The 19,649-nt window shown below is 49.7% G+C and overlaps 2 protein-coding genes across 4 annotated transcripts; one reads left to right on the top strand and one right to left on the bottom strand.

Moving 5' to 3' along the window:
• The first annotated feature begins 213 nt into the window (after positions 1 to 213).
• On the top strand, positions 214 to 14,633 carry PSME1 (proteasome activator subunit 1). Its single transcript, XM_033170042.1, has 11 exons — positions 214 to 401; positions 1,073 to 1,105; positions 1,858 to 1,920; positions 3,847 to 3,948; positions 6,223 to 6,286; positions 7,341 to 7,438; positions 7,553 to 7,621; positions 8,678 to 8,745; positions 12,952 to 13,006; positions 13,245 to 13,331; positions 14,369 to 14,633. The coding sequence occupies exons 1-11, from the start codon at positions 216 to 218 to the stop codon at positions 14,447 to 14,449; spliced, it is 906 nt and encodes a 301-aa protein (XP_033025933.1). The 5' UTR covers positions 214 to 215; the 3' UTR covers positions 14,450 to 14,633.
• A 168-nt stretch (positions 14,634 to 14,801) lies between these two features.
• Positions 14,802 to 19,164, bottom strand: EMC9 (ER membrane protein complex subunit 9). 3 transcript variants are annotated; one of them, XM_033170044.1, is made up of 6 exons: positions 19,022 to 19,164; positions 17,467 to 17,677; positions 16,366 to 16,442; positions 15,783 to 15,852; positions 15,455 to 15,549; positions 14,802 to 15,160 (listed from the first exon to the last, which is right to left on the bottom strand). In XM_033170044.1, the coding sequence occupies exons 1-6, from the start codon at positions 19,027 to 19,029 to the stop codon at positions 14,980 to 14,982; spliced, it is 642 nt and encodes a 213-aa protein (XP_033025935.1). In that variant the 5' UTR covers positions 19,030 to 19,164; the 3' UTR covers positions 14,802 to 14,979. The 3 variants fall into 3 exon arrangements, with proteins under 3 accessions (XP_033025935.1, XP_033025936.1, XP_033025934.1); XM_033170045.1 differs by having other exon boundaries at positions 17,467 to 17,709; positions 19,022 to 19,117; XM_033170043.1 differs by lacking the exon at positions 19,022 to 19,164 and adding an exon at positions 17,954 to 17,977.
• Positions 19,165 to 19,649: the final 485 nt, after the last annotated feature.

Genomic DNA, 19,649 nt, shown 5'->3' with positions numbered 1-19,649 from the left:
GATGCTCTCCCCCTGCAACAATAATATTATTATAATTTTACTATTTATACCCCGCCCATCGTGAGAAGGAGGAGAAGCTGCCCCTGTTGAATGGCTGCCTGGCGGGCTCTCCGGCTCCCCTTCCAGCAGTGGGAAGTCCCTGCCGCCGCCTCCGCGCGTGTTTCATGATCTGCCCTTTTCTCTCCTCCCCTTCCCTTTCATTTTCGCTTTGATGCATGACTTGCCACCGCCGCTCCCAGCCTCCTGCGCCACTTTGCAACTTCGCCTCCCGGGGTTTTTTTGGGGGTTCGGCCGAGCGCTGTTGCACAACCCCAAAACCCGCCACTCGCCACTCCAGTTTTGCGCAGACTGAGCCCGACGCCATGGCTGCTTTGGAGGTTTCCCCGGAGTGCGAGGCAAAGGTAAAGTTGAATAATTGGGGTGGGGTGGGGGGTGAGAGAGGGTTGGGGGTGGGGTCTTGGAGAGGCTGGTGTGTTTGTGGGGTCTCAATTTTAGAGAGGGGGGTGTTGTTTTTAGGGGAGACCACAAGAGCAGAGGCAGAATGTGCCAGGAGGAAGTCTCCTTTCCCTTTTCCAAACGCGGCAGGCGGAAATCCAACAGGTTTCCCCCCTCACTTTCGCTTTTTTTGCGGGGGAGGCCTGGGAAAGGAAGAAAGAACCTGTCTGTTGGAGTTTCTAACCCGCCCTTCTAGACAAAGGCACCTTTGCCCTGTCTAATGGAGGGTTTGGAGAGGGGAGGGGGGGCTCGAGGGGGGTTGCTCGGAACGGGGAGCAATTTGGGGGTACTACTTAAAATCCGACAGTTTTAGTCCTGTCCCCAAACATGCAGCTTTGGAGGAAGGGGAAAAGGTGGCTTGGTCTGGGTGGGGGTACTTTGCACCTGTGCCGGCACCCTGTTTTCTGCCTCGTCAGGCGGCAGACCAAGCGGTGAGGCCGACAGGTGCGCGGCGGGATCAGGTGACACTGCCCCAGAGGTCCTGGCGTGGGGCCCAGACGCGTCTGGCTATTGTCCTGACTCTGTACATTTTTTTCGATCCATAGTTTCATTTTTTCTCTCTCTTTCCGCTGTGCAGGTGAACTCCTTCAAGAAGGAGCTGTGTGCCCAGGTGAGAGGCTCGAAAACACCTTGCAACAGGGTCTTTTTTTTCCTTTACTGTTTCCCCCACCCAGCACCCCAAAAACCCTGTGGCTTTTACTACAGAGACACCCCCCAAAGTTTCTTGCTTCAGGAAGGGGAATAGGCAAGGCTAAACCAAGCTGGATCTCTGCCCCAGAGCCTACCTCTCTGCTGACACGGTTGAACCCCCCAGAGCAACAGGGGGCTAAAGTTAGCCACTGAGCATGTGCAGAGTGCAGTTCCCACACGCTTGGGATATAGGGGCCACATTCCCGTTTCAAGGTGTGTAACCTCTAGGCAAGTTCTCAGCCCCACTGCCATACCTTTCATTTTACATTTCATTTTTTTAAAAAATATTTTAAATTGATTTTCAGTGGTTTAACATAGAATTAAAGCAGAAGAAGGGGCTAAAACCATCTCTGGCACGTTTCAATTTCCGAATGGTTCTGTTTTGGATTTTGCCACAAAACTGCACAAGATTCTAGTTCCTTTCGAGTAAGCAGAGATCCGCCACCATAGTACCAAATATAAGCTTTGCTGCTAAGATTTTAGGCCTCCACAGAGTGGAGCTACTTTCTGTGACTTTGCATTTTTCATTTTTGAAGGTTGTGCGAATGTGCATCTGTTTCCCTCCCCCCTTTTCTTTTAATCTGCCAGAGTTTTCGTTTCACTTGTCCTCCGATATTTATCTTGTCTCTCCCTTTTCTCTCCCCCCCCCCACAACCCTCTATCTTCCCCAAGGCTGAAGAACTTGTTGCCAGACGTTTCCCAGAAAAGATAGTGGAGCTCAGTAATTTTCTCAAGGTAAAACTTCCTTGTGGGTTTTGGAGTGCAGGCAGCGTGGGGGGTTGCAAATGGTTTTCTGCAGCCAGCATTTGAAACAAAAAATAAATAGGAAATTACTGGAGGCTAAGGGCATTGTCGCAAATGATCAGCTGAGATTTCCCCCAAGGTTTGGGAGAACCAAATGGGATTTTGGACACTACAGAGTTAACAGTTCTGAAATCTAAAGGGCTTGGATTGGGACAATGTGGGGGAAGACAAGAAAAAAATCAGAATAATCTACAATTTTATGAAAGGATCAAAACTAATATATTTGGAACGGAGGAATGCTTGCTACTGAAAGGCTGGGCTTAAATTGACTCCAATTTGCAATTCTAGACATGCTTTTCCTGGGAGGAGGTCCTGAGGAACTCATTGGGACTTGACTTCTTGGTTGACCCAAATAGGATTGGGCTACTAGTCCTCATGGAGGAAGGTGCGTTGGAGAGAAGACCTCCCCGTTTGAACTGCAGTTTCAAGCTGCGTAACTCGGATGATTTTGGGTTAAATTCTTAGGGGTCCATCAGAAATGGTAGCAGGTTAAACCAAATCCCAAACAACAGAACTTCCTAGTTGCCTTCTGTTTGGGAGGAAAAGTGGCGTGGAAATCAAATAAATAATATTAAATAATAATAATAATATGTAGAATGTTGCCCTTGCGCTTTCCTTATCATGTTTCTGACGCCAGATTAAAAATTGGCCCGTTTTTCCAGGTATTTGGTTGATGTCACGGCTGTTTTTCCATTGGGGTTCTGTCTGAGGATTCCTTATGAATTCGATTAAATCACCGTATTTTTCTGTCTATAAGACGCCCCCATTTATAAGACTCCTCCTATTTTGGGGGACGACGACTCCAATTTAAGAAAACGGGGGGAGATCTATCCTTGTATAAGACGCCCCCAAATTTTGGACATTATTTTGTAGAGGGAAAATAGTCTTATACATGGAAAAATAAGGTATATATTTGTTAGGCTTTGTTTTCTTACAAAGTCGCTTGGAGACCTCTCTGTGTAGCAAGGTTCAGAAAGAGACTTCCCTGTGAGGAAAGGTCGCAGTATTTTGGGACTTTTTAGGTTAAAGGAAATCAAGCAAAAGGCGACATGCTAGAAAATTTTAAAATCATGCATGGAATTAAGAAAGTGGGTGGAGAAGAGATTCCCGGCTCCCCTTCTCTCGGAACACCAGAACTCACGGACATCCAGTGAAGCTGAACGTTGGGAGATTTAGGTCAGATCAAAGAAAGCCCTTATTCATGCAGATCATAATCTATGGAACTCCCTGCCACAGGAGGCAGAGTTGGCCACCAACTTGGATTGGGGAAATTCATGGAGGAGGAGAAGGCTGTCAGCGGCTTCTAGCTAGGATGGCTCTTCTCCACCGACAGAGGCAGCAGTGCTTCCGAATACCAGCTGCTGGAAACCAAAGGAGGAGAGGGGGCTCTTGTGTTCGAATCCTGCTTGCACGTTTCCCACAGGCCTCTGGTTGCCCACTGTGAGAACAGGATGCTGGACTTAGCTGAGCCATCGGCCTGATCCTGCAGGCTCTTCTAATGGTCATATAATGCCAAGTGACTAACAAATTGAATTATTATTATTGTTGTTGTTGTTGTTGTTAATTATTTGCACTTATCGGTCAGAAGGGGAAAAAAGTCTCAAACCGGCCAGACGAGATAAAATGCAAAATATAAAAACAAGGGTTTTTTTAAATCAATCAACTGAAATAATAATAATAATAATAATAATAATAATAATAATTATTATTATTATTATTATTATTATTATTATTATTATTATTATTATCTAAGGAACACCCCCAGCTCCAAGACTCGGGTGTTGGGGGCAGCAACGAGAAGTGGGGAATTGCAAAGCCTGTTCCTTCATCTCTCTCTCTCTTCCCCCCCCCCTCCAGTCTCCCGAACTGAATGTCTCGGACCTGCTTTTGCTCCGCGTCGAGTTAGACATCCCCATCCCTGACCCCAAGAAGGACGAGGAGCGCCGCAAGCAGCGGGAGGCGAGTGGGGCAGGGGATTTGGGTTGGGGCTGGGGGTCTAGGACCTTCGAGATTGTGGGGCAGCGACAGATCAAATCCCGGCAAACCACAGATTCCCCCCCCCCCCGGTTTCTGGTCCTACACGGAAGCTCTTTATTTATGTGCTGCGTTCGAAACCTACGCGCCCCAAAGCTTTGCCTCCCCGCCTTTGTGTTTTTCCAAACCTCCCCGTTGAGGCTGCTCTCGCAACGACCCTGCGAGGCGGATCAAACCTCGTTCCTTCATCTCCAAAGCAGAGGTGGCTCCACTTTTCGCCTTAAGTTTCCCACATCCAGCTTTTTTTTTTTTTTTTTTTTTTGCGCAACTGGACTATCCTAGTTGAGAGGACGGTTGTGGGCGGGTGACCTCAATATTACGCCTCTCATTTAATTCATACCTTCGTCTCTTGCCCGGAGGACTGGAAGGAGCCGATCTTAACAGCTGCGCTTCCTTCCTTCCTTGCTAAGCAGTGCTTTGCATTTAGTCCTCCCTGCCCCACGGGGAGATTACCAGGGGCTGTGGGGGCATTTATATCTCTCCCATCCCCATTCCTTTTGTCACAAAGAGCATAATCTCTAGGTAGATCAACCATCCCTGTAATTATGTTCCATTGGGTGTCTTCTAGTAGAGTGTGTTAGTGAGGTGCCCTTTGTTGGTGGGCTTAAATTACCACATTTTTCACTCCATAAGACACACTTTTTTCTTCCTAAAAAGGGGAAATATCTGTGCATCTTATGGAGCCAATGGTGGTCCCTGGAGCCGAATTGCCCAGGGGCCAAAAGCAGATTGTGCATTTTATTTTTTACAAAGAGAAAAGGGGGTGTTGAAAGGACCCCACTCAGCAGCTGATCAGCAAGAGATCGGGAGAGAGATAAGAGTCCCGGCTCCCTTTCAGCCCTATCTCCTTGCCCAGGCCTCCATTGTTGAATGTGCTGTAGAGGGAGGTTGTTTGTTTCCCCAGCGACGTGTGACTGGCTGATTAGATTATCTGTCTGGGAACTGTAGAAATGGCTCCCTTTCCTTTAGAAGCTGCAGAAATGTGAGTTGAACCCCATAAAAATGGGGCTTTTCCTCTTTGCTTTTCCCCCTTTGCAAAAAAAGCTGCACCACTTTTAGCTGATCCTCAAAAAAAAACAAAAAAAAAAAACCCCAGGGCTTTTAGAGGAGGAAAACCAGAAAAATATTTTTTCCCCCTTGTTTCCTCCTCTAAAAACGAGGTGCGTCCTATGGAGCGAAAAATACAGTAAGATTTTTTGCTTCCTCCAGCCCTGTCGTTCTCTGTTCAGACGCTCCGAAAGGAAGCTGGGACGTGTTATTGGGAGCACGTGAGGGGGGGGGGAGTATTTGATCCCCTGCAAAATTTGCCCTCTGGCAAAGAAATGACCAGTCCGTAATTTAAATGGCAGGTTTATTGTAGCTGTGAGAGGCAGAGGAAAACCTGTTGTTTAATTTAGCAGGGGATCAAATACTTCTCCCCCCCTCACTGTATATTTCCTTTACAGGCCGCTTTCCCCGTTTCCTTCTTCCGCCCAAGGAAATCAGTAAACTCCCAGGCGGCGGGGAAACAGTTGTGGACTGGCGGGTGACGGGTTCAGATTCCGCTACCTGTGGAGAAGGGCATTTTCTCTCCGATCTGTTGCTAAAAAGGAGGAGGAAGCTCAGTTTTTGTGGCCACATTTTCACCATGCTTTTAAAGCACTGGGGTATCACAGTCATGGCTTCCCCCGAAGAATTCTGGGAGCTGTAGTTTGTTTAGGGTTTGTTTAGGGTGCTGAGAGTTGTCAGGAGACCCCTGTTTCCCACACAGAGCTGCAATTCCCAGTCAGTCGCTCTTCACAAGAAAGTCTGGGAATTGTAGCTCTGTGAGGGGAATGGGGTGCGTGTCTTCTAACAGCTCTCAGCGCCCTTAACAAACTACAGTTCCCAGAATTATTTGGGGGGAAGCCATGACAGTTTGGTACAGCTCTTAACGTGTCAACCAGAATCCTCTGACGTTTTCTGCAAGGGAATGTGGCCTTCAGGCTGTAAAAAGTCACCCCTCTATGCTGGGATAGCTCAGTCGGTGCAGCGCGAGACTCTTAACTTCAGGGTCATGGGTTCGAAACCCACGTTGGACAGATGATTCCTGCGTCGCAGGGGGTTGGACTAGATGACCCTCGGGATCCCTTCCAACGCTGTGCGTACTGGTGGGTGACTCTCTTTTTGCCTTCCCCTTGTGCATTTTGTGATCTTTACTCCCGCTCTCTCCTGGCGCAGAAAGAAGAGAAGGATTCCAAAAAGGAAGAAAAGGACTCAAAAAAATCGGAGGACGAGGATAAAGGTACGCAGGATTCCCTGTGACGTCTGGCAGGGAGACATTTTGAAGCCTTCCCGTGGAAATGGGGAGCGAGAGGTGTCCCGCCCTGAATTGTCCCGGTGGGCCGCATTCTGCGATGTTTTACTAGCCAGGCCCCGTCCGCACTGTGGGTTTAAAGCAGTATCACCCCACTTTGAACAGCCGCAAAGGACTCTGGGAACTGTATTTTTGTTCAGGGCGCTTAGGAGGCCCCTTAGGAGTCCCCTTCACAGAGGGGTTTAACGGTCAACCCACCTTCCCAGGGAACTCTGGGAAATAGCAGCCCTCTGAGGGAAATGCTTTTAAATTTATTTTATCCATTAAATTTGTTATTGTATCAAATGGAGGGGGTGGCCTTGGATGATAGGCCTCCGTTGAAAGATGAGCCTAAGGAGAGATAACTGGATTGTGTCCAAGTAGACCCATTGAAATGAATGGGCATGGCTGACAATAGGTTCATTCACTTCAGTGGGGAACTTGGTTGGCCATAAGCCACAGAGACCAGTTGAGTAGGCCTGGCCCCCCAGTCCCATTTAAGGTTATTAAAAAATAAATAAAACGCAATTACTCATGGCAGGCAGCCATCTTAGAAGAGCTCCGCCACCCCCCCCCCCCGTCCCCTCCATTTCTTTTTTACACAAGGGGAAATGCCTCTTCTTCTACTGCTTGAGAGAGGAGGCCTTATTTCCATGTAGGGTTGCCAGGTCTGCTTCCAAAATATAGTGGACAAGCGGGGGGGAGGGGGATTAAATTATATATTTTATTACAAACATTTTAACACGTATTAAATTACCATTTCATCATAAAGCTTTTCAATAAAAAAATGTCCACTATTTTGTGGAAAAAAAATAATGAACATAATGTGAAAAAGTGGACTGTCCACTCAAATAGTGGACACCTGGCAACCCTATTTCCATGCTTCTCTCTCTTCTAAGATGGCGTCTGTTGGCATATGTGCCAAGCGCCACCTTGAGAGTGGCCCTTTGTGTGATGCCTCTGACGTTCTCCTCCTCTTCCTCTTCCTCATCCCCCCCCCCAGCGCCCCCCTGCGGTCCGGTTTGCCACAACGAGAAGATCACCGCCCTGCTGAACCGCGTGAAGCCTGAAATCCAGGGCACAAAGGAGAAGCTGAACGTGGTGAGTCCGGAGTAAACGGGTTATGCCCGCAGGAATCTTTTGCCCAACGTGGGGCTCGAACCCACGAACCTGAGATTAAGAGTCTCCTGCCCTCTTCCCCCCCTCTCTCCCCAGATCTCGCTGTGGCTACAACTCCTGGTGCCGCGCATTGAGGACGGCAATAATTTTGGGGTTGCGGTCCAGGTGAGTTTTGGCCCACAGGTCTCCCAACTCTCCCCAAACACCTTCCTTCTCTCTCTCTCTCTCTCTCTCTCTCTCTCTCTCTCTCTCTCTCTCTCTGTGTGTGTGTGTGTGTGTGTTGACAGTGTTGAAACAGGAATCGACAGATCCATGGAGGAGGAGATGGCCAGGATCCTCAATAATACAATTATGATGATGCTTCTGAAGACCAGTTTCTGCAAACTGCAGGAGAGGAGAGCGCTCTTGTATTTGGGTCCCACTTATGGGTCTCACAGAACGTGAATCCGTTTGGCCGCTGTGAGAACAGGATGTTGTTATGTTTGTGTGGCGTAGCAGACTTTTCTCAGACCAAATGGGATGTTACCTCCACAGCACATCTCACAACTCCTCAGTATTATACGACCAGGTCTTAGTTTTAGTACAGGCACACAGGTGTATAGCTATAGAATGGGGTTTTTGGTGACAGACCTCAGCAGTGCCGCCCCAAATGATTTAATTTCCCTCTAAACCAGAGGAGTGGAGGGATTTGGGGCCCTGCACTGGATTGAGCCATGGGACTCTTCGCACCTACTTCGTTGCTTGAGTAAGTCCAGAAAAAAAGAGAGCGAGAGAGACCCTGCCGTCCTTCGGCTCTGCTTCCACCCACCACCGGCTCTGACTCTACCTGCTAGGGGGTACAGCCCCCAAATGACTTTCCTCCGTAGGGGGGGGGGGAAATGTTCCCAACTCATTTTCTGCACAATCAAGAGAGCTGGCATTTGGTGCACCACGTACCCCAAGAGATCAGCGGGAGAATCTGAAAGCGGTGGTGTGTGCCGCTGAGCATGTGCAGAGTGCATTGCCCTCCTCCTCAGTTAACTGCAGCTACACCCGGGATTAAGAAGAGCCGCTTTGCTAGCAGAGATGTCGCGTAGATGTTAAATCTGTTTTGGGCCCAGAAATTATTATTGTTCAGCCAAGACTTCCTCGCCACGCTTTCTGTTCTGTTCTCCTTGGACCCTGTCATCGCATTGGAAACTTCCTGCATTACAACCCTTGTCTCTTTCTCTCCTCTTCCAGGAAAAAGTGTATGAACTGCTGACCTCTGCTCGGACGAAGCTGGAAACTTTCCAGACCCAGATTGCCAAGTGAGTCTGAAATCGGAGCACTTCCAACTTTCCCTTTTCCCTATATTTGGTTTAAAAGGGAAAAAAATATTGAGGAACAGGAAAATTCAGTGAATTTTCTCCAAATCCCCCACAACAACCCTGCGAGGTAGGTTAGGTTGAGAGGCTGTGACTGGCCCAAGTTCACCCCGTGAGCTTCATGGCTGAGTGGGGATTTGAACCCTGATCTCCCAGGTCCTGGTCAGGCACTCTAACCCAGGCTTCCTCAACCTTGGCCCTCCAGATGTTTTTTGGCCTACAACTCCCATGATCCCTAGCTAGCAGGACCAGTGGTCAGGCATGATGGGAATTGTAGTCTCAAAACATCTGGAGGGCCGGGGTTGAGGAAGCCTGCTCTAACCACTACACCACACGGGCTGCTGGTGCTTGTCTGAAGTTTTGGACTACAAGTTCCATCAGCCTCGGCCAGGAGCCTAGGACAAGGAAGGCAAGAATACGACACACGGTCGCAAAATTCACAGCTGCAGAACATTCTTAACGCTTTTTTAAAAATGCTTTTAAAACAAGGGTCGCCAGTGTTGTACTTCCTATATGTTTCGGGCTACAACCACCCCTCGCATCCTAGACCTGAGAGGGACTGATTTATTTCTTTATTATCAGCAAGGGGACAGATTGATTCCCCTGGGACAGCCTTTCTCAACCTTGGGTCCCCAGATGTTGTTGGACTACAACTCCCATAATCCCTGACCAATGGTCTTGCTAGCTAGGGTTGATGGGAGTTGTAGGCCGAAAACAGCTGGGGACCCAAGGTTGAGAACCACTGCCCTAGGAGGAAAGGTTGCAGCATTTTGGGTCTCTTTTTTTAAGTTTAGGGCAAATGCAAGTAAGAGATGACTTGCAAAATTATGCATGGGATACAAACAGTAGATAGGGGGGGAAAGTCCCCCCTCCCCCAATATGGCTAGAAATCTCGGACAGCCAATCAAGCCGAGTGTTGGAAGTTTTGGGGCAGATTAAAGAAAGGACTTATTCACACAGGATGTAGTGAATCTGCAGAAGTCCCTCCCACAAGAGGCAAAGATGGCCGCCAAAATGGATTGGACAAATTCATGGATCCACCAGGTTCTCATTAGGTGCTTATTGAACAGCATTTATTGAAGCGCTCGATTGTAGTAAAACCTCTGAGCGTGTTGTAATAAATAATAAGGTCATCGACTGAAAACAGGCCACGCAGGTCAGCTGCCTGGGCCAGCTAAAGAGGTTCGCTGAAGGAACTCATTTTACTGCTGAGTTGAGGCAAGTTGGTTTCCTCCTTCCCTCTCCCGTCTGATGAATGGAGAGACGCTTCAGGAGAAACTAATTCCACTTCCACGCGGCTTAAACTCCCTGACCCAAGATCCAAAGATTGCACAGGTCCCACCCAGGTTAATCAGGTCCTCCGAGAAACAGCCGGTCCTTAAGGAGGTGCTTGTGGGGAGGAGAAGAGGAGAAAACTCTTTCCATCTCACACACAGGGCTTCACAAAGGGCAAAAATTCATCCTTTAGCGAGTTATTTTATGGCATGGCGTGCAATGGGGAAAGCTCCACCTGTTGGATTTCTGCCTGCCCTCCCGGAAAACACGGAAGCCGTGCTGGAAAACGAGGCGGCACCTTGGCTGCTCTTGCCGGGCGTAAAACGCTGACCTTGTTCTGCAATGTAGAAAATGTCCGAAATGCTCAGATGAAGCTTCCTTCATCTGATCTCCGGAGTCTTACGCAGAGACCTTTCCCCTCACCTGATGTTCCTTTCAACTGGAGATGCCGAGGACTGAACTGGGGGCCATCTGCCCGGCTCCTAGTTTGCAGTTTGTTAAGGCTGCTGGGAATTGTAGTGCTCTGAGGGGTACGCTATAGTTCCCAGTGATTCTTGGTGCTGGTGGTTGGGGGGGTGGAGAGAGATTGTGATTTAAATGTAGGGTGTATTGGATGCAGCTAATTGCTGTGGAGCTGAGCAGCTTCCTGGCAGAGAATGCAAAGGTGAGCTCAGCCTAGGTAAAGGTGAAGGGACCCATGACCGTTTAGGCGTTGCGGCGCTCATCTCGCTTTACTGGCTGAGGGAAATAGCGTACAGCTTCCAAGTCATGTGACCAGCATGACAAAGCCGCTTCTGGCGAACCAGAGCAGCGCACGGAAATGCCGTTTACCTTCCCGCCAGAGCGGTACCTATTTATCTACTTGCACTTTGATGTGCTTTCCAACTGCTAGGTGAGCTCAGCCTAGAGAGCTGTAAATGTGGGAGTGGCGGAGAACTCGCACTGTGGACTTTGCATGGTTGCCCTAAATTGGTTGGTTGTTAAGCAGGGGTGTGAGCGAGCACAAACGAGAGAGAGCGTGGATGCAAACACACCCAGAACTCGTTAATTCAAAATCTAGGTCACAGGGCTGAGGACAATCCTTGCAGTGCATAATTGAGGTTTTTCGTTTTTTTAAGAGAGACCCGAGAAGCAACAGAAATCTTTTAGTGCTCCCTAGCATGCCGATTTGAAAAGTTTAATTGAAAGTTTCCACCTGTTTAGCTTTCCACCACTCTCGCCAACTTTCTCTCCTTCCCCCAAGCCTTTTCACGGGTGCCACCCCCCCCCTCACACACACCTGGAACTGTGCGCTGTCAACACCGCAGGGAAACAGGTGTATAAACAGGTGTATCGGATCATCGGTTTTTGGGGAAAGGTGCTGTGACGGAAAATTGCACCAAGTTGGTTGTGGGGGGTTTGGGTCAGCCCATTTGCGTTTCTTGTCCTGGGGGGTGGATTTTGTTTTGGGGTGGGGGTTGGGACGTGCATGTTATTTTGAGTGAGTATAATTTTTTCACACACCCCAAAAAGTGTGTCTGATTCCTGTCGCCCCGCCATTCCTTGTTACAGTGGTGCCTCGCTAGACGAAAATAATTCGTTCTGCGAGTGCTGTCGTATAGCGAATTTTTCGTCTTGCGAAGCACCAACGAGAGAATAGCGGTTTGACGAAAAAAAGAAAAAAAAAAATCGGAATTTTTTTCGTCTTGCGAGGCAAGCCCATTGAAAAATTCGTCTTGCGAGACAGCCTTCCGCTAGCGAATGCCTTTCGTCTAGCGAGTTTTTCGTCTAGCGAGGCATTCGTCTAGCGGGGTACCACTGTACTTTTAAAAAGGGAATGGTGAATTTCCCTTGTGTACCCTTTCTCTGCAAATTCTCTTCGTTCCGTCTGCCAATTTATCTTAGCAAACTGAAAGGCAGTGGTTTTGCCTTCCGGGTGCGAGGTTCCCCCGAGCCTGCGATTTGGGGAGATTGATACCATATGACCTAGAAAGGCCCGAAGATCAGGACAGGGAGGACTTAAAGGAGACCTGAAAAGTGATCCGGGCTTCAGGGCAGGGAAGGTGACCTGTGAAATTTGGCCTCTCTTGCAGTTGGTCAGTTCCAGGGTGGGGGTGGAGATTTCCTACAGCACTCCTAAGGCTGTAAATTGAAATTTACTTCCGTCGGTGAATCGATAGCCACCGTTAACAGCCTCGCTGATCGAACGAAAGGGGGTCACTCTTTCTTCATCTTTGGACCAAAAAACATACAAACTATTCTGAAGAATAGTTGCTGGAAACTGTAGAATCCATAGTCCACAGCAAGTGGGGGGGGGGCAATAAGGTTTCAGGCCGCTGGCCAGATCCAGTTCTCTCCTGGGTCAGCACTGCAAGCAACAGGTGTGGAGGATTACACAGGTCAAGGGTGTGTGTTGGGGTCTCTCCTGCTGCAGACCGTCCCCCCCCCCATAGCTGTCCCCCAAACTCCCCAGAGTGTTCAGGTGACCTCAGTGCAGGGCCGCACACGCAGTCTCAACCGTAAGAGCCTCTCCGTTTGCTTCCTGCCTTTGCAACCGCCTGCTGAATACCTAAAGGTCATAGAATCGCAGAGGGGGAAGGGGGACCCTGGGGGTCATCTAGTCCAACCCCCTGCGATGCAGGAATCTCAACTAAAGCATCCAGGACAGGTGACCATCCAAACTCTGCTTAAAAGCCTCCAAGGAAGGAGAATCCGGCAAAGCTCTTAACCCGAGGTGCTACTTCTGGGTTAGCAGAGTCTGTAACCCGAAGTGTTTGTAACCTGATGTGTTTGTACCACTGTAACTTGAAGCCATTGGTTTTGGGGCCTAGCCTTGAAAGAGGAGAACTTCATGATCTGTATCAGCTCATTCCTGCTCTGCCTCCTGTTCCCCAGGTATTACTCTGAACGGGGCGACGCAGTGTCAAAGGCAGCCAAGAGTCCACACGTGGTAAGTTCCTCCCTGCTTTAGCCATGTGGCAGGAACAGCTCATAGGTAATGTAACATAGCAAGAGGCCGTTGGGATCCGGCCAATGCCCCATCTAGTCCAGCCTCACAGTGGCCTGCGGGAGACCCTCGGGCAGGACCTGATCACGAGCGCACCCTCCTTCCCTTGCTACTGGCATTCGGGAACGTTCTTTGAATCTCTCGCATTGACTTTCCCGCCTCCCTCCTCTGTCGCTCGCAGGGCGACTACCGCCAGCTCGTGCACGAAATTGACGAGACGGAGTATGCCGAAATCCGATACATGATCAACGAACTTAGAAACATCTACGTGAGTGATTGCGCCGTGGGGCAAAGGGGGGCATCTGTTGCTTCTGGGCTTTTTGCTGCGCTGTGGGTTAAACCACAGAGCCTAGGGCTTGCCAATCAGAAGGTCGGCAGTTTGAATCCCCGCGATGGGGTGAGCTCCCATTGCTCGGTCCCTGCTCCTGCCAACCTAGCAGTTCGAAAGCATGTCAAAGTGCAAGTAGATAAATAGGTACCACTCCGGCGGGAAGGTAAACGGCGTTTCCGTGCGCTGCTCTGGTTCGCCAGAAGCGGCTTAGTCATGCTGGCCACATCACCCGGAAGCTGTACGCCGGCTCCCTCGGCCAATAAAGGGAGATGAGCGCCGCAACCCCAGAGTCGTCCACGACTGGACCTAATGGTCAGGGGTCCCTTTACCTTTACCCCTATCCAAGGAATAAGCAGAGCAATGATGCGCAGGAAGGAACGTGAATGTGCAAGGCTCGATTCATTGTGTTGTACAGGCTGATTCACGATAGGTGAGTAAGGCACCAGCTAGCCTGCTCTCCACGCAACCTGTCTCCATCGGAAAGTCTGGGCAAGCCCACCAGTGGTTTAGCTTCAGCACAAATAGTTCCAGCCCCTTTCTTGTGCTCATCTTCCATGGACCCTACCACAAATGACGTTTCTTTAAAAAGAAAGGCGCATCCAGTGACTCTGAGTCCCAGAGGTTAACTGCACCTCCGGTGAAGTTGTGCACCTGTTTGCCCCGCATTTTGCAGCGGCTAACTTTTGAGTTACTGGTATTTTGAGTCTAGCCATTTATTTACAAACACGGAATTGCATTTCTCAGCTCCGTCTGCAATATAGCAAATTCCTGTTGCACCTGCTTTCCTGAATCCAGAGAATGTGCTAGCGGAGAGGGAGTTTTTGGGTGGGTGTGCTCAAATGTCTACCTCCTCCTCCTCAGCTTCATGTACCTGCTCCTTAGTTTTATGCACCTCAGGCGGCTGAAGTAGGCTGTTTGCCCCCCACCCAAAAATACCAGGTTTCAAAATATCTCTCTCTCTTCGCCCTTCCTAGGCTGTGGTCTACGACATCACCCTGAAGAACTTCGAGAAGATTAAGAAGCCTCGCGATGACAACAAAGGAATGATCTACTAAGCCAACTCACTCAGGCTGGAAGAAGAAAAAAACAACTCCTTTCACCAAGAACAGCCTTGATTTCACACAAACTGTTCTGGGTTTGTTGTTGTTTTTTTAAATGCTCTAAATGCTATCCAGTTAACTGGAACTTCCTGCCAACCAGTTTCATCCACTTTCAAAATAAAGAGGTTTTTAAATTTGACAAGTTTTTTTTTAATTTATTATGTTATGAAACTAAATAAATGCAGCAACGGCTTTTCGTCTCCTACAAGTGCAGGATCTCTCAAAGGGGGGGGGGGGGAAGAGAGAATAAATCCAGATCTGTATCTAGAAGCAACATTTCCGAAATTTGGTGTGAACCCCCACCCCCTTTTTTTTTTGCACAACCGTGAATAGTTTTGGCCAGGTCCTTTTCTGCAGGAATTTCAAAAATCCCCTCCAGCTGCAAATCCAGTTTCTTTACAGCCATCTCGGAAACAGTCTGAGATTAGCCTCTGATCATCCGACGGCCCTTCTCTTAACTGCTGCGGATGAGCTATATGTTTCCTTCACGCACTGCCATTCGCCACTGATACCAACTGGGCAATTTTTGTGTTCAGTTGCTGGTTGGTCCAGTCCTCTCTGATGTCATCCAGGTGGGCATCAAAATCCACCAGCTGGGAGTAAGCTTTGTCTTCTAGGAGGGTCTTGCAGATGTGACGAGAGGATTCCCAGTCGCTCCACATGACCCTAGAAACCAGCAGAAGGAGGGCATTTAAAAATCTGTGGGGCTCGATACCGACAATTCTCTCTCACTGACACTTCGGGTAAAGAGCTGAGGAGAGCCCAGTGTCTTTGCACAGAAAGAGTCGGGGAGATCCTGTCCCACCTCTGGAATCGGGCATGTCGCTGTCCCAGCAAGCTCATTTCCAAACCGTAAGATGGAAATAATAGAAACCAGCTTGTTTTGGGAGGGCAAATGCAAACGGAAGTGGCGATGAGGTTTTTGCAAATAAGAGAAATTACAGAGAGAGGTGAACTCACAGGTTCTTGTCTTTGGGGATCCATTGCCGATCCTTCTGCTCCAGAACCAACACCGGAGGGACCCGGGGGTTTATCGTGAACTTGCGGTTATCCAACTGGGGGAAGTAAGCAGATGGAGAAAGCAATCAGGTTTCTGTAGTTCTGGGGAGAGACATCCCTGCCTTGTCTTTCAAGCTAGGTGCTAAGAGGCAGAATGTGAAGGGAGTGCTGGATACAGATGGGAAAATTTTGCACAGCGGCGTCTAGGGAGGGGAGGGGAGGGACACACAGATTCCCCACCTCTGCCCTAGATAGTCCAGACCCAGTTGACCCCGATCCCAGCTCTCACCATGATAAGAACGGCACCCTCATATAGTTCAGCAATGCGTCCGGCAGTCTTCTGTGCAAGGAAAGAAGCGCTGCAGGGGAACAGAGAAAGGAGGGAGAGAACAGGTTAAAGGAGGAGAGATGCCTCTAACCAGTACATTTCCGAGCACAATTCAAAGTGTTGGTGCTCATCTTGAAAGCCCTAAAGGGCCTTGGCCCAGTATTCCTGAAGGAGCGTCTCCACCTGCATTGTTTAGCCCGGACACTGAGGTCCAGCTCCGAGGGCCTTCTGGTGCTTCCCTCCCTGCGAGAAGTGAGGTTACAGGGAACCAGGCAGAGGGCCTTCTCGGTAGTGGCGCCTGCCCTGTGGAACGCCCTCCCATCAGATGTCAAGGAAACAAACAACTATCTGACTTTTAGAAGACATCTGAAGGCAGCCCTGTTTAGGGAAGCTTTTAATGTTTGATGTTTGATTGTGTTTTTAATATCCTGTTGGAAGCTGCCCAGAGTGGCTGGGGAGGCCTGGCCAGATGGGCGGGGTATAAATAATTAATTCATTAACTAACTAACTTACAAACAAACCAAACTCTGCTCCCCAGATTTACCTCTTGTCGTCCATCCCAGAGTTCGCTTGGTAATAGCCAGCAAGGAGCAAATCCAGCTCCGAACTCCAGATGTCAACCTGCAAAAGACATATAAATTCATAGGAACACGGGAGGCTGCCTTATACGGAATCAAACCATTGGGGCCCACCTAGCACAATACTGTCTGCAATGGCTGGCAGAAGCTCTCCAGGGTTTCAGGCAGGGGATGCTCTCAGCCCTTCCTGGATATTTTGGAGACTGAACCTGGAACCTTTTGCATGCATAGCAGAGGCTCCACCACTGAGCTATGGCAGTGCCCAGTCACTTGTAGGCAACTGAGCTCTACTCAGCGTAAAGCCATGGCAATTAATGGACCTAAGGTAATTGTGTCCTTTAATTTCAACGGATCTGTTCCAAGAACGAGTAGCACTCTGGTACTTTGATTTTAATTAGCTAACACCACATTTAAGCATTGTGCATATTGCACCATTCTAGAAAGGTATAAATTGGGACCTGGGGAAAAAGGGGGTCGTTTCTCCTATTAAGTGCAAGACACCTTTTGCTTCTAAGAATAAACAGTTGCTTTTGTCTCTTGCAACCCTCTTTGATTCTCTTTTTTTCCATCTGAGCTAGGACTAGTCCTCATTGCACACGTGAGATGCAATCGCTTAAAAAAAAAATTCAGCTCAAGATCCACTCGTGCCATAGAAGATCCCTATTTAAAAGAGGCTTTTAATATTGCTTTCACATAGCTGTAGCCATCTGAATTCTATTGCAATAAGGCATTTCACACTGAAAGGCAAGATGGAAAGAAAAAAGAAGCCAGTTCTATGACCTTACATCATACCCACCAGTTGATGATTTGGGGGGGGGGGGGAGAGATTTAGTGTGAGGTTACACTGGGGGGGGGGGGAGAGAGAACATATGTCCTTCTAGTGTTGCTAGGGTCAACGCCTGCCAGTCCCAGCCAGCATGGCTTCTGATCAGGATGAGGGGAGTTGTAGCCCAGAAAATCTGGACATACAAAGGTTCTTGACTCCTGGGTTACCCGGTTGGTTCATTCCTTGGTTAAAGTGGCCTACTGGTCCCCCTTCTGCTACCTGCATCCCTCCAAGGGCATACCTGGTTCAGAGCCACCTCCAGCATGACTGTGAGCGACAGGTGGCTGTGGAAGAGGGGGATGCAGTCTGTAATGCACAGGCATTCTGGCTGGCTGGCTGTTGCCTGGCGTCTCTGAGCCAAAAGCAGCCCGTTCACAGCGGCGTGGGGGTAGCGGGCAGCATGGAGACACATCTTGATGTACGCCCGGGCAGAGATCTCCACTTCACCCATCCTGCCAAGCAAAGGAGCAGTCAGTTCTGCATCCTGAAACAGAGGTGCTCCCTAATACACCATTATCCCAGAAATTGGCTAAACCCATCTTTTTCTCCATTCATTGCCTTCTCCCACAATATCTGAGGATCTCATCTGCCCTTCCCTCAGCTTCACAACAGCTCCCTGCTACCCACAACATCCAGATCCTGCCCCTCCCCAATCATCGCCCATCCACACACCCCAATGCCCTCCCAAACCCCGATATTTCTTCCATGCAGAGGGCAGGGAACTGTACCTTTCAGAAAAGCCTAGTGGAAGTTGTGGAAAATGCAACATGTCACACACAGGTGCTAGAGGAAAGTGAGAGCAAGCTCCCTCTGCCACAAAATGATGTCAACCTGGTGCAGAGAGACCTGATAATTGGCTATGCTGGCAGGGGCCACAGAGTCTCTCCACCTGTCGTCGTCCCCGACTTAAAGGCATCCTGATGCACATGAGAACCAGTGTTGTAAGGGTTACAGCAGTGTTTCTCAAACTTGGGTCCCCAGCTGCTGTTGTACCACTACAACTCTCATCGTCCCTGAGCACTGGTCCTGCTAGCCAAGGATAATGGGAGTTGTAGTCCAACAACAGCTGGGGACCCAAGCTTGAGAGTGTCAGACTGGGACATAGAGCAGAACTTTCCAAACTGCGTGTTGCGACACATCAACGTGTCGGCTGCAGTGTGTAGGTGTGCTGCGCGAACGCAACACGCCTACGCATCATGCTCCTCCCGGGGCTGGAAAGGGGTTAGCTGAACCTCCGGTTTGGTGGTAACTCGCTGTTTCACGAAACGATGCGCATCTAAAAACATGAGAAGTTTGGAAAGCTCTGACCTAGGAACTCAGCCATGAAACTCGCTGGAGGCCGGTCCTTGCCTCTCAGTCTAGCCTACCACGCAGGGTTGTTGTGGGGATTAAATGTCGAGGGGGGGGGGAAGAGAAGAATCATATCCGCCAGCTTGAGCCCCTTGGAGTAAAAGTGGGGTATAAATGCAATAATCGGAATAATGATGATAACTGAGCCTGTGTCCTCCGTCTCCATTGCTCCCTCTGCCCCAGCCTCCAAATCTGTGTCTCCGGGGCCCCGAGGCCTGACCCTGCCCTGCTCCCCTCAGCAGCCCCATAACCCCCAGGCCCGCTTCTCTGAGTGCCCTCAACCCATGCGCAGGTTCCCTCCAGTCCTGACCCCTGAGCGCCCCTTCCCCAGGGCTGCCCCTCATGCTGCAAGGAGGCTCGGAGGAAGGAAATGTGGGGAGGAAGGCGACCCCTTGGAGGGGGACCCCTGCGCCCCCCACCAGCCACGCGAGTCCCTCTTCACCCACCTTTCCATGCCTGCCCAGGCGGTTGCTGCTCAAAGACCCCCTCCTACAACACCCCGTCCATTCCAAGCTCCCCCATTGGCCACGCCCGCGACCAATCAAGGCGCGCTCTTCGCCTACGTCCACTTCTACGCTTCCGATTGGCCGCCGCCCTCTGGTGAGTGCGCTCCCATTGGCCAGACCTTTTCCTGAATTGAGGGGGGGGGGGAAAGCCACACAACTAAACTAAACTCCTCCCACCCGGCGCCTTGTGAAATCAGCCGGCTTCCTTTCCCCAACAGCAGCCTTATAAGCCGCTTCCGGTCTCGTGTTGAACTAGGCCTCTCCCGCCTTTCGGCAACTCGCGCCTCTATGGTTCCGCCCTCTCCCGTGATTTCCAATGCAGAGGGGCTGCCAACCACAGAGTTGCCACGGTTTCTAGAGCGTCGCCGCTCCTCGCCCATAGAGAATCATGCCCAATGGCGGCTTTCACCGTTTACCGGAAGCGCGGCTTGTGCCTCTCTAGGCTTTTGCCAGCGTCATTTTTCTCGCTTTCCCAGGATCATAAAATAATATGCTAGAGTGGTTCCTACACTCCCCAAACCCGGAAGTTAGACATAAAGTAGTATTCTCTCATAAGCATAGATTATAG

This window comes from Lacerta agilis, chromosome 14 (genome assembly GCF_009819535.1).
Source record: "Lacerta agilis isolate rLacAgi1 chromosome 14, rLacAgi1.pri, whole genome shotgun sequence".
NCBI lineage: Eukaryota > Metazoa > Chordata > Lepidosauria > Squamata > Lacertidae > Lacerta > Lacerta agilis.
The sequence above is the reverse complement of the archived record's forward strand: the minus strand, read 5'-3'. Positions and strand labels throughout refer to the sequence as shown.